The sequence below is a fragment of the Chanos chanos genome, chromosome 3 (assembly GCF_902362185.1).
Source record: "Chanos chanos chromosome 3, fChaCha1.1, whole genome shotgun sequence".
Lineage (NCBI taxonomy): Eukaryota > Metazoa > Chordata > Actinopteri > Gonorynchiformes > Chanidae > Chanos > Chanos chanos.
Window position 1 is genome coordinate 33,202,806 of NC_044497.1, and position 14,957 is coordinate 33,217,762.

General features: G+C 43.2%; 1 protein-coding gene across 1 annotated transcript in view; it reads left to right on the forward strand.

Annotated features, from left to right (window-relative positions):
- The window catches only part of camta1a (calmodulin binding transcription activator 1a), a 255,895-nt gene that overhangs the window by 99,486 nt on the left and 141,452 nt on the right, over window positions 1–14,957 (forward strand). The window contains exon 4 of the mRNA XM_030768721.1: window positions 13,749–13,816. Within this exon, the coding sequence (XP_030624581.1) occupies window positions 13,749–13,816 (68 nt within the window). The remainder of the gene's footprint in view (window positions 1–13,748; window positions 13,817–14,957) is intronic.

A 14,957-nucleotide genomic window follows, 5' to 3' on the forward strand; every position in this document is an offset into this window, starting at 1 on the left:
GAGTTCTCCCTATTGCCTGGATTTCCTCCCTGGACAAATAGTATTTGGACATGTAGATCACATAGTAAGCCCTGAGAGACTATGTAGTGGAGAATGTGTGGTGTGTTGGTGTGTGTATATGTGAAAGAGAGAGGAGGGGTGTGCTCAGACTTTGCTCCACCTGCCTGTGTTCAGAGATGGATTTGTTGAAGCTTGTGAAGGTGAGTGAATTTAAGTGTGTTGCTCCCTGGGGCTCTTGTTCCACCGACAGTTACAAACAGGATAGCGGGGGAGCGCTGTTCCGCCGCGCATGGTTGGCCAGCGAGCCAGCGCCAGAAATATGAATCCACCCGCTCCTCACATAACTCACCGGGCTCCGCCGTGCCACGCCTTCACCACCGCTCAACTCTTTTCAGCTCTCCGTAGAACTCTACCTCCAAGTGGAATCCATCAGCCTCATCGTTAAAAAAAAAACAAAAAAAAGAAAAGCCCAGTGCTATACACACTGTTCCCCAGAGAGCCACCCCCTCCCCATCCACCCCGTTCTCTCCGATGACAAGGGAAACTAATCCTCTGGTGGCAATTTCTCCCTGTATTAGCATGCAAAAGAAATAACAGGCCTACACTGCTTGTCATTCATGCAAACATTGCCACTAACTCTCCCCACACCCTTCTCTCCTACTGCATGAATAATAGACTTCAGAGTAATGATGGACTACACAGGTCCAATTACAGCTACTGCACTTTTTGAAACAGGCATGAGAAGCATTTAATCAAAGGCAAACTCTATTCCGAATTGTCATTCTGTCCCCTGGTGTGGCACGTATGGTTCACCTTGCTGATCCAGGACATTGCTGTATAATGGTTGCTTTGAGATGGGGAGGTGGGTGGTACTAAAGCTCTCCCTGAGGTGCACTGAAATCAGAGTTTCTCTGTTGGGGGCATGTCTGTTTGTAGGACGGTCATGTGTAGCCAGTGAAAAGAAAGTTTCCTTGATGGTTACTGTGTGTGTCAGTATGTGTTGTGTCCCTAAGGAGAAGTGGTAGTATGACTGACACCCGTCTCCTCTGAGGTGTGAATCAAGTGGCAGAAGTCGATTTTGCTCTTTAACGGGAGAGAGGTGAGACACGGCAGTGACAGCAGCTTTTGTTCCACACCAGTGCTTAGTAATGGCTGTAATTAATTGATGAATGAGGTCAAATTGAAGATATCTCAGCACGTCTCAATTTTCCACTACCCCCCCCCAAACCCAGAACCTCCGCCCACCCCTTAGCCTTCCATGTTGTTTTTCTTAATACGCAATGCACCTCGTTTTCCTCGGAGCTCATCTGCATAGGACCTTGGGATGAATGTTAACTATGTTTAATTAGACAAGTGCTGGGATGGATGGGTGTAGGTGCTTTAGGGCCTTTGATGGCGTTGTTCCCTGGTGGCTGAGGGTGCAGGGTTCACTGCTTACTCCTGGCCACACACCTGGTGCTGAGCATAACCAAAGACATTGCTCTTTCTCTCTCTCTCTCTCTCTGCTCACTTTTGGAATGCAATCTTTTTCATATTTCATCAGGTCAGATGGTTGTCTAAGTTTTCTCAGGATAGACAGGGTGTGTGTTTTTGCAACTGTCTGAGTAGTTCTTAAAACTTTGGGCTGGGGAAAAAAGGTTACAAAGAATGAGAAATCTGTTGAAAGTTCAAACTTTTCGCTCGATTGCATTTTGAAAATCATCCTGCCCCCCCAAAACGACAGTAGCTCATCATGAAAACCGGATGCTTGACTTTATCTTTGTCCTTTTCCCTGAGCTCTGATCCTTTCTCCTCCTCTTTAGCTGAACATTTTCACTGTGCTAAGCTGTGAATAACTGCAGCTGCCATTACAGGTGATCTGAGAACTGACGGGCGTGTCATTTAAACAGCGGTGTCTGTGCGATAAGGAGGGATGCAGATGCTTTTTTTTTTTTTTCTCGTGTCTATTTGGAGATGTCATTATCTGGGCTGTATGTTTGGGTTCCTGCCTCGACATGGTGACTGTGGCAGACGCGAGCGTGAAGTCTTTTTTTTTTTTTTTTTTTTTCCTTTTTCTTCTCTCCTCGGGGTACATGACTTATCTTCTGGTCGTAGCCACACAGCAACACCTCTACAAGCTGTGGATTACCATGCTGCCTGGAGCTCTACATCTATTACAGACCTCCAAGCAAGGCAGACGCATCAGGGGCATCAAAGAGACATCCCACGCCCCGATTAAGATCAATGACAGTTAAGCTTCGATGAAAAACTCAATGAAAATGTTGTGAACAAGCACTGAAGTAAACATACTTTGATGATGACAGAGAGAGAAGTGTGTGTTATTCTTGTTAAAATCTCAGCCAAACAAATGGCATTAAACTCTCCTCATGTCAAGTTGAATTTGGGTTCTGATTAATTTTGGGGAGCGGAAGAGGGTGTTTTGCTCACCCTTTGCTCTTAGCCGTTAGTGCTGTTTGTCTCAGTGTGACCTCTGATTTCACACTACATTGGTTTTTGTCCTGTTATGGACAAGAACTTTTTTTTTTTTTTTTGCTGACAACAGAAGAAACGTTATCTGTTAAATAAGTAATTCCCAACTGCTCAGTGAGTTTGCCAGCAGCAAAACATTGGGATTGCTGAAAAGGCAGGTGGATAATACAGGGGAGGGAAGGGAGGGGGGCAACACTCAGCTCCTCACTCCAATTTCAGCTGAGCCCCATGTACAGAGGTGCATGTAGCATGGAATACTTTGTTGAAGGGCTTGATTCTCTGCTTTAGCAGTATTGACTGTTTTCACTTCACTTTTCTGTTCTGGTCAGGTTTTGATATATGTGTAGCATATTGAATGAAGGTGAGGTTAGCATAGGTGAACGAGTGTGGATTACAGTTCACTGTTTTACTGGTGTAATATACAGCCAACTGAGATGACCGTATATAAAGAATGACACTTTGAGCAAAGTGCCCCATGATATGTCATGTCTTTTCGATCTTTAGTAGCTGTATGAGAGTATATCTTGGTGTCCAGTGTTTCAAATGGGGTTGTGGCCATAATTGGTCCTCTCTCTTTCACTTCCTCCATTTCTCTTTTCTCTCTCTGTTTTGTACTGTGATGTGTGGTATCAATGTGCTGGCACCTGGCACTCTGAGTTTAACTTCAGTGCAGGAGCAGTCTCCAGTAACATTGATGCATGGCCATGAATTATATTACGCCTTGGCACCTGCTCGCTCCCAAATCCATCTTTTCACTCAATGATTTATTTATTTATTTATTTATTTAAGCCATTTGTCAAAAGTTTTTATAGCATGCAAAATGGGGGGAAAAAAGAAATCAAAATTTGATAAAGATTTGCAACATTGTTTCTGCATGCCTTGTAGCAGGTGTAGCCAACACGGCGTTAAGGTTGAGGCGTTTCTGCGGTTGATGATGAAATATATGGCAGGGGCTCATTGATGGTAAATGATCTGTAAAAGGTTTGAGGAGATTTATGGTACAAAGATCCTACTTCTTGTTCCCCTCTGACTAGAACGAAATGGAATTCAGGGAATAACACCTTTGAATTTTCTATAACATCTCTGTTCTCTGCAGTGTTTTGGAGATACCTGAGATGCTATACAACCTTATCTTCGTTTGGATACAGTTACCATCGTAACATCTGAATCAAGTCCCTTTGTTCTGTGTGTCAAACTGCATTCAAGCTTGGTTTTGGGAATGTAGCAGACCGATGTACAATTAATTGCTTTGCTGAGTTTTTAATTAAGAGTGTGTTGTAGCTCAGGCAAAGTGAACAAAATTGCATTGTTTTATTCTCATAAAGAGATTCTGAGGAGGTCATTGGTCCATCTATCTGATTGATCCAGTAACATCTGGAGAGATCAAGGTTTTCAAAGAAGGATGTAGTCTGTTATCTGAACGGGAGTCTTGTATGGGAGACTCTCTGAGTGTTCAGAATGGAGTCCTACGAGTTAAAACAAAACCAGGGTGAGAGGAAATGAAATGTAAAACTGTAGAAAAACTCAAGAACAAGAACTGTGACAGTTTTTTAAAATAAAAATTCATAAAGCATGAAGAGTAATTAGTATGCATTTGCTACTCACAGCAAGCCCTAGTGATGAGGTGGAATGCCTCTGTAAAACTACAGACCCACGAGGACTAATGCTGAGACAATAGACAGGCCTGGCTGTTATTCAGAAGGTAAATGCTGTCAAGGAGAAATTTTGCTGGATTTGACTCAATCTTAGTGTGACCTTCACAGTCACATGTTCTTTTTATTGTAATCTCAGCACAAAGAAGCAGTGAGCCTGGAGAGCTAGCTGCCTGACAGGCAGTCTGATAGCCAAACAAAGGCAGCCGGGCCGATGCACCAGACAGATAGCACAAACACACTTCAATTAAAGCCTGCCCTCCTCCTGAAAGACAAATCAAATCAGGCAGCACAGTGGCAGAAGAGGTGGAGGGGGCAAGAGCTAGGGTACAAGACAGAGAGAGAGAGAGAGAGAGAGAGAGAGAGAGAGAGGGAAAGTGAGGGAAGTGGCAATCCCTGCAGACTGGCAGACAGGACTCAATCCAGTGCTCCATTAAAGCTCACTTTGGCTGGACTCACTAATTGGAACAAGCCTATGACTGGGTTTGCAGTTCCTTTGGTGATTTCTAGAGCTTGTTTGTTTTCTGTCTTTTCTCTTTCAGTTTGTGGAATAGGGCTTATACCTCCCTGTATGTAGGAAATGCACATGTACGCGCGCGCGCACGCACACACACACACACACACACACACACACACACACACACACACACCTATCGTTCATGAGTCATCAGAAGACATAACACCTCTTGCCCTTTGCCTCCGTCTATTCATTTTTTCATGTCTGCAGGAGGAAAGATTTGAAGCTGATCCTTAAGAGAATATTCTTCTGTTCTATTCAGTGTGGGTTTCTCGGTGCGGAAATAACACCCTTCTCTGTACCTATCTATTTCCTGACATGTTTCTCCTGTCAGAACATTTTTAGTCTGGGTATTTTAGAGGTGTTCTCTATAGGAACATGGGTAAATGCCTTCTTTCCAATGTTAATCTATTGATTTTGAACTCTTAAGTTTGAAGGGATGAAACTTTTACTCTCCTACTGGGCAGAATTGTCTCTCTTCTCTTTGTCTCTTTGTGGAGTGCATGGCGTGCGTGTTCATGCACCGACCACGTGGTCCGCTGGATGGGTGACCGGCAGTGACTGGACAGTCAGAGTGAAGCACAATTTCACCCAGAGCCCAGTAGGTGGTTCTGGGTGCGCCTCGGATTGAAAGTTCGAAATTGGTTTCACGCAAGGCTGCCCCAGTCATTTGCACTGCTGAATAGTGGAATTCACCGGATAATTCCAGCATTAATTGATTCTGGGAGGGGGGCTGAAATAAACAGGCAGACAGATTGCACAAAAAGCAGAGGCCGGACCGATACACCGGGACTCTTTATTTTCTTGGGGGGAGGAGGGTATGTGAGAGAGGGGCCCGCTGATGGAGCTGATTTGGTTCTATTGGTGACAGGGAGCCCAGGGCTTTGCATTGCTCTGTCTCTTCCAGTCTTCTCACAGGCCTGTAGGGACTCTCCACAATGAGGCTCAATGACACTGCAGGAGATTTACATCTGTACTCTGGCTCTCTCTTCAGTCATGATCCCCCTAAAATGAGGGCTGACTCTGAGGGATTAAAGAAGAAGTCAGGTTTCCAATGACAGTGACAGGCCTGCAGACACACAAACTTGTGACTTGCCGCCTTGTGAAATGAATGCCGTTGTTAGGGAAAGTGGAAAAGAAAAAAGAAAAAAACCCCCTGCAAAATCTTAACCACAGACTACATTGCTCATGTGGTGTGTTTTTTTTGTTATTACTGACCACTTTTTTCACCATTGATATGATCTTTCTTTTCCATCAGTGAAGCCACAAACGCAATTAGATAAGCCCTAACATCTCACCATGTTTTAAAGGGCACCAGTTACCTGCTCTGAATTTAAAGGACTTTTGGCTGAATGTGTGAGTCTGTCCTCGCACACAGCCATGGCGGGACTAGATCCACCACAGAAGAGGTTACTGAGAAGAGAGACCATTGTGTTTGTGTTAATGGTGGTGCTTCTCCTTGCTGGGGAGACGGGCGCGCTCTCCTTGTTGGGACTGTTGGCGGCGGGGGTGTGGGGGTTGTAATGGGAGGGTGCCTGCTGTAGAGATGATGAAGAGGACTCCAAGGGTGAACATGAGAGGGCAGATTGGAGGAGAGCGCCGCAGGACACTGGGAAGTGAACCTGCCGACTCCCTGTGGAGTGGCGGAATCAGGTAACGGACCACCGACGTTTACAAATGAACCACTCCAGCGCCCCATGGGGGTATAGCGTATCCTACTGTGTCCCTGCAGGGAAAGTGCTTCATCTTCCCCCCAAAAAAGCTGGATGGATGGAAGAGGATACATGCCCATGCTGTGGTACCCAGGGTCAGTTACAGAGGGCACACAGTACACCCCATACCACTCATTTTTGGTTGATGTTCTCTGCCACAGAGTTCACTTTACTCAGATCTTCTGTGAGCTGGCTTGGATGAAAAACAAGGCGAAAACCCATATTGTCTCTGCCAACAAGTCAGAGTTTCTTTGAATTTTCTTCAGTTTAGATTCTATAGTTACAGATTAAGTAAATCTTTTCTTTATTCACTTTTTGACCAGTGAAGTCAAAGAGATTGTGCTCTTAGTTAGTGTGGAATTCCAAGTATCCTATACAGAGAATATAAATGAACTTGTGGGTGAACGTTTCAATTTGAAACCCCCAGCAAAACAATGCATTGAGAGTCAGCATGCTACTGAAAGATCATTTTCTCCCTCTGTTACCTAGACACAAACAATACAGACACACACTTTCCCAGACATAAAAATGAGTAGGTAGCCACGAGGCCCTTTGAAATCATTTTGTGGCTTTGAGGGGGAGATAGGACCAGGAGTCTGCGACAGCGGTGGTAACGAAGGCTGACCATCACGCTCTCCTCTCTGAGTCTAAATGATTTCATCCTCTCAAAAAACAGTTTCATTTCCATCCCAGACAGTGGACCTGGCACCAGCACCCAAACAATCTCACTAAGTGCCAGCTCCTCCTTCCTCCCCACACACACACACACACCGCTCTCCTGTCCCTGGCCTGTTCACCATCACAGCCATGCACCCACCCCGTACCGCTGTCTTTAAGGTCTCACTGCAGCATGAGGCAGAGCCGTGAAAAAAACAAATTCAAACACAGACACGCTAGCCCAAGCAGTGTTGCAGCCCGTGGAGCCATTGATGGAGGATGTTGGGAGGATGGGGGATTTCAGACTGAGAAGGAAAGAGAGAGAGCAAGAGAAAGAAAGAAAGAAAGAAAGAAAGAAAGAAAGAAAGAAAGAAAGAAAGAAAGAGAAAGAAAGAAAGAGAGAGTCTCAGGAGAAACGATGACCAGCATGAGAAGCAAAGAATTGACCACCAGCTGGAAAACATCTAAGCTATTCAGGATCAATTCACAATTGATCCCAGTGCTACTGTATGTATAATGTAGGCTGCTGGGGTGGAGCAGTCTGACACTTGCTTTTTTTCTTATTCTCTCTCTCTCTTTTTTCTCTTTATCCCCTGTGCTGGGAAAGAGATATGATCCACATGTACTTTAAAGGCATCTTGAGGGAGAAGTGGGATTTAGATGTGCAGAGAAGGACTAGGCCTGTGCACAGGAGATGGAGATGGTCCATCCGCCTCATGAGTGGATGAAAGGCACGTGCTGACAGAGTCCCCACCCCCTGGAAAGCTGTTTGCAGGGGTACGACATGTCTCGATGCCTTTTGTTTAGTCGGCAGGTTGGCGGCCAGAATAGTTGGCGTGGGGCGAGGCAGGGTGCATCGTGGATATTAAAAGAGCTGCAGCAGGGCCATCACGGCGTTATAAAGCAGAGGTGGCAGCATGCTCCAACCTCGTTTGGGCCACCCCAGGTAGCCCCATGTAGGGATTAATGGACGGTATGCTGGAAAGGAGATCTTTTTAACCCTGCTATGGGACTCATTCAGCAGCACCACACCACGCCAGCAGATGCCAGCTGCAGCTGTCGGGAGCACCACGCTATTGTTGTCTCTGCACTCTGTCACATTCCACTTCTTCCACTTCATCTGATACCATCCCGCTCTCTCTGTTTCTCTTTAAGGTTAAACACACTTTAGCATGTCTTGAACTGCCTCTGACGCAAATCTAATCCTCTGTCGCACTTGAGTGAACTCTGTGGATGTTATTTTAAATATGTAAAAAAAAACAAAAAAAAAACATTGCATTTACATTTCAGAGGGATTTTGGATGTTCTTCGGTTCCCTGTTGTGATACTGCTTGCTTGATAGCTGTGGTCAGCAGCTTTTTGAGAGGATTCTGGAAAAATTTGCTGTGAATGTTCACCATCAGAAAACAAAATACACCATATAGTTGTGAAATGTTGCTCTTTCATGTAATGCAAGGTTTTGAAGATGTTGCAAAACCTGCAGGCATCAGTGTGATTCTTTGTAATTAGCTATAGGAACAGAGTGGAGCTGTGCAGTTTATACAGAGGCCGTTGACCTTTATTTGTTCCTTAGATCCCTGATCATCTCCATTATGAGCATTACATTTTCACCTCTTCCTCTTCTTCCTCTTCTTCCTCTTCTTCTTCTTCTTCTTCTTCTTTTCCTGTTCTTCTCCTCTCATATCGTTTCTTCTCTCCTTTGCTCTGTCTTTTTTCCTTCCTCACTGTCTCTCCCTTCATCTTTCTTTCTCTCTCCTGTGTCTAATTGCATTTCAATTCGCCCTCAGGGATGCCTGGGTAGCAGGATCTTCCCCCCCATTCCCCCTCAAATCCATTTGCACCCTGCCCGAGTCAGGTCAGTTACATGGGCAGCCCTGAAGGAAATATCAGATGACCTGGCTTTCCAGAGAAAGCGAGGGATCCTGGGCGGTGGTGTTGACTGAGAGGCTCTTCTCAGCCTGTATTCATCTGCCCCCCTCCTGCACATGCTTCCTGTTCTCAAGATCAGAACAAGGTCAAAATCATATAAGTGTGCTTCATGTGAATCTGGGAGTTTGCAAGCATTGCATTCTACACAGAAAGGCATGTAATGCCTTCATCTTTAATATTATCATTTCTTTCCTTTTTTTGACTTGAAATGTACGAAGAATCAAAGGGGCTTTTAAAATAGCTCACAGCATAGTGAAACTTCTTTTGTCCCATGTGGTCAATTCACAACTAGGGGTGCCATTATTAAACAAAATTAATTGTGTGAACTGTAAAAAATGTATTATGTAAAAGTGATTAATTTTAATTAAGAAGTTTGTCAAATTAATCCCCTGTTAAAGATATTTTCATTTAATAAACAACATAGTAAGTTGTAGGTGTCACGTATTTTAATTAAAAAGGAAAACAAACTAAATATTGTGTCAGTTTTTTTTTTGGGGGGGGGGCCTTGTCTCCACACTCAGAATAGCTTGTGGAGCTCTTGTGTCATCAACCAATGCTTTGCCTGTAGATAGTACTCTAACATAGACATACTGCAGTGGAATCTAAATTCGCCTAGAAAATAGAAGTAAATTGTTTTGCCTTTATCTTAGGACCTACCTATTATTTTTTTTCCTAAATGAAACTTTTCATTCAGCAACAAATTTTATTTTTCATCGTAGTCTAAACTGATGGGTCACACTGCTGACTTGCTTTCTAACAGGAGGCTGCACACGTTTATGAGTGTTGTAAGTGAAAGTTATATCGTCATTTTATTGGGCCAGCCTAGTACTGCATCTCTGTTTGTCTGATAATACTGGCGCTTTACTGACAATATTTCCCAGTATTTTTAATGGCATTAAAAAACAATCTCAGCGAACTTTCATACCCTGATTCACAACATGCAGCGCTTACTGACGTAAGAGCAAAAGGCACTAGTAACCTTGAAAGTGTTTATTTTTCCTAGGCAGTCCTCTTTTTGTCCAGGGTTAAATGCAGGTTGAAAGAATGAGATTGCCATAATGTAAGTGCCATCAATGAGGCCGGACTTCTTGAGTGATGAATCTGTTTGATGTTCTGCATGTATCACTCTCAGTGAGATGCTTAATCTTGGGCGGTAAAAACCTACTTTGAGGTATTCAGATCCCAAACAGTGCCAAAGTGCTGACTCAGATGTAATGGAGTATTAGCATTCAAACTGTATGGTGTGATCCTCCGAGGAATTTTTCCCCAGCTTTTCTGTCTTTGTTGAAAGCAACGTTTAGTGGCCCATTGGAGAAGAGGCCATTATGGATGGTGTTTAGAGACAGGTATCTGATACATGTTGAGATAATGCCAAACAGACTCACATCGCAGCTTTTAATGTGAGAGCTACAGTTATTTCAAGTGATCAGCTTTGTCACTCCAAAGGGAGAATTTTGATCCTCTGAACGCCACTCCTCGTCGACATCAGTCAAACGATCAAAAGAAAAGAAGAGGGATGACAAACATCCCGAGCTCCCGGTCATTCAGGGACACCGACGCAAGAGCCGCGACAAAAACTTCTCATCAAACATGTGCCAGAGCTTTGAATGAACTACGTGACGAAAAAGCCTGATGGAATGTGAGAGTTTCCTGTATGTTTATCAGATCATTTCCCTCTCGCGCTGAGCAGTCAGTCTGGCTGATTTAAAAAGCCTTGTCAAAGACCGGGTCACATTGTGTTTCTTTCTCATACGCCGTAACCATGCCTGTTTCCCATGTCAAAAATGAAAGCAAGAAATATGTCGATGTCATCTTTCATTTTGAATTGCCAGACGTTTTTCTCTCAAGTTTATACTCTCTAAAGACCTGGTTCGTTCCCTTGTTGTCTCCAGTGACAGCTTGAGTGAAAAGTGAGGTGGTGATGTTGTTGACCAGTGCTCCGTCACTTATGCATTTCCAAACGGGAAGAAAAGGCATCGTTTTTGGTGCCGTTCGTTTTAGCATTCTGGAAGTGACATTTACCCTTCAAAGGAAGAATAAAGGTATGAAGGTAAGAGGAATGTGGTTTGATGTGTTTGCTACCCCTCCTTGTAAAGGTGACACCATTTAGCATATTAAGAGCATTTTAAACAGGTGAAGGTAGACGCTGTTCACGGTAATCAGCTTTTCTGATGTAAGCTCCTGATACATGGATTTCACAGACTTGCCAGCGTCAAGGTCTTCATCTCCCGTGTGACAATGCTTGAATCCGGGTTTTAAATAATTAGAGGTACATGCATAGGGCACAGTGGCACATTGGGGTTATTTGATTCCTTTGAAACGATTCTTTGTACACTATATGGCTCCCCAAATTGTCATTGTAATAATTTGAATTATACTTAAGATTCAACTAAAAAAAGATCAAGTCTTAGAGGGTGAGAGAGAATTAGGGAGAGACAGAGAGAGAGACTGAGAGTTAAAGACAGAGAATTGGGCAAATTTCCTTTACCTTGTAAATATTTCTTTAGTGAGGGAGCACAAGAAAGAGGTAGGCAACTAAGGTCAGAAAATATAGTTCAGAGACACTTGACAGCTGCCGGCCAGACTTTGATGCACCATCAACAAACAGTTGCACACTCCTGACAACTGTGCCCAATCAACCTGAAAGTGTGCTAGCCCCACCCCCCCCCACCCCCATTATAACACCAAACAAACTTTGTCTCTTGCAGCTGTTTAATGGTGCTACGTCTGTTTTTGTTTGTTTTCTCGCCGTAAGGTTATTGCACCTTTATGGTTGGTTGGGGGCTCTGAATAATCCTCGACATCTGTTCAGAGAGGGGGAGACTGGGCTTGGGTTGGGCTTTTATTTACTGGACCAAGCCTCTTATTTCACCCCTCAGCGCTGAGGTCGGCATGTTGACTTTTAATGTGGGGCTGATGCTGAGGGAAGCTTCTAATGGGCTTCAAGGTCACTTAAGGAGCACACCTCACCTCCCCACCTCCCTCCCTCCCTCCCACCTCCAGCTCGTTTTTCTCTCACTCCATCAAAAACAAACAAAAACACAGGTCCATAGCAACACTGCTGCTCTGCACGGGAGTTCTTTTGTCTTCTTTCTTCTTATTGTTCATGAGTCCATTCAGTCTGGGGGTTAGCAGAGAAATTCATTTGGCCCATTGCTTCTTTAATTAGTAATGAGCGTGTGTACAAAAAAATGTATATGTCATTGATCTTAAGGCTCTTCAACTGGTCATACTTCTTTGTTGTTTTTTTACTTGCCTTTGCCGTGTTTCTTTATTATGCTCCTTTCTTTCATCCTTAACATCGGATATCATGAGTTGCAGAAAAACTCTCTTTTGCTACCATCTGTTTTCAGCTTTGTCCCAAAAATATAACCAGCATTTAACATTTAACCTAGTACTGTCCCCGTACTGGAAGTATCACTTCTCCATGTTTGCCAATACAGACCGCGCATTGGTCAGATATTACAGGGAACCTCCACGAGAGTGGTGCTTCACTCCACCCTATCGCCATCTTATCACGCCAGCACCTCTAGTCAAAGTGGCCCAGGGACAGGGATTTAATCCTTGTTTCACTATCTCCTGTCCAGCACCTGTAGGCCAGAGTGCCAGTCTTCTCTCTCCTCACAGGGTTCCTGCGTGCCAGCCTTGGCACCCCGATGTATCCAGCACTCCCTATGGGATGGTACTGGTGCCCAGTGTGCCAGGTTAAACTGTAGAAAGCCAACCAGCGTTTGGCACTTGCTGGCTATTAATGTATATTACAGAGCTTAGGGGGGCTATAATATTTTAGCGATCGAGTTGCTTGGGAATTGGAGCAGGGATGGTATCATCATTGATGAACTTAGATTATCAAATGAGGTTAATAAAACAAAATCTTGGCAATTTCAAATGCATTGGATGTATTGACGCTGAACTAATTATCATCGATTCACATTGTACAATGCGAGAAAACAAACCTATTGATTGACAGAAGTTCAAATTAATATGGTGGAGAATTTTAAGAAGTTTAAGTGGATTATACTTAGTTGAAGGAAAAAAAATCTATTATTTACACAAACAGTTGATAGCAATAATTTGTGACATCACAATCAAAATTGAAAACATTTTCTTAATATACATATCGTTGGTCAGGAAGTCGGTTTCATCACATTAATAAAACACAGTGAACTTATTCGTCTTTTTGGTGTGTAAGGTTTTACTGTAAGACACTTTCTCAGCATTACTGAAAATGCTTTTGCTCCTTTTCAGTTTGTAAATGATCATTCAGTGATGCATAAACAATATGTGACAGATAACATTAAAAACATAAAGCCACAAATGTTTGTCGTATTCATCACAGCACCCTGGTAAAGAAAAATTAGCCCGGTGAAAATGGTAAATAGTTTGATTGCTGTTTATAGTATTTCCTGCTGTCTTTATTGGAGCGAATGACAAGGGCTCTGGGTGAGAGATGAATTGTTGCCTGTCACAGGTAATCATGATGTTGCCTGTCAGCATCCAAAGTGCTTTTATTTGTTGGGGAAAGGAGGAACATACTCTTGCTATTGTACATTTTTCTGAGAACATTATGCCCAGGTTACCATGAAACAACCTCAACACAGAATTTTCAAAAACCATATGACCTCGCTCTGTGCCATGTAATACATGTTAATTTACTCACTTTCATATTGTAATCTCAACACAAGTATGAATGTGTTAATATATTTTGCCCTTAAAAAGCAAATGTGTATTTTGAAAAAATGATATTGTATAAAAGTGGCATTAATTTTCACTCCTCTCTCTCTCCGTCTCTCTCTCTCCTATCTTTTACAGGAAATCGCAGCTTACTTGATTACATTTGAGAAGCATGAAGAATGGTTAACAACATCCCCTAAAACAAGGTAAGGAAAGTCACATCTTCAAGAGAGACACTTCATCTGACAACACAAAATCTCCAGGTTGTCCTTAACATTTCTGAAATCATAATTTCGAAAGGTAATTTCTTTCAGTCACTCAAAATACCCACACAAGAATCTATTTCATCTTAAAAGTTTAGTGTTTGATATTAGTGGACACTGATGGCAGTTTTTGGAAGTTTACACCTTTTAGGAACTCGCACAGGCATATAATGGAATATTAATGAGAACTAATAACTTCAAATTGCCTATTAGCAGACCTCTTAACACAATGCTCTCTTCTCATCTCCTCTCAGAATGTGATGCTAATGTGTTCATATCTAACGACATATTAACTGCTTGCTAATAAATTGAAGTGCGAGATGAGTGCCGTCCACCCGTCTCAGACAGAAGATGTAGAGATTAGATTGGAGGATAGTGAAGGGAAGACCATTGAAGAGAAAAGTGTGTTTAGACATTTTTTTTTTGCTTGATTTAGCTTTGCTAAAGGGTTCATCTAAATCAAGGTTGCTCTGTGTATGTGAGTCATACCAATTCATTTCTCTTTGGTTGATATATAGTCTGGGTTCGGGATCAGCCTGATTGAGCATGTCTGTGCCTAGTCTAGATATAGCGCTAGGAGTTTTGGTACTCACAGTTTCAACTGTCAGCATGACTGTATTTGGAGGCCAGTGGGGTGATGTGGACCGTGGCATTGGCGCAGAGGTGACTCTGATGTGGATGGCTCTTTGTTAAAGAGAAGTCTCAATGCATTTGGTTGGGCTAGGATATCGTTCTAGTGGGACACCCTGCCATCCTCTCCTCGATTACAAAGCTCTAAGTGAGACCCAGCCCTGGGCTGCTGAGTGTAATTGCACTGACTGTAATGTGCAATTTTAATTCAGCAAACTGTTCCTCATGTTAATTTAGCAAGTGTACTCCAGGAACTTGATTAAAAGACTGAGGCCCACTGGGGTCATGGCAAGCACGGTACTCAGAAACAAGGAGGATTAGAATATTCAAGAAAGAGAGGTAGGGAGGAGGGCATGTGAACATCAGAGCTGTTTTCACAGAAAAAAAAAAAAAATAGGAAAAAAAGCTTAAAAATGATTTCTTCTCCCTTTTCTTGTGTGCTTTAACTTTCTCT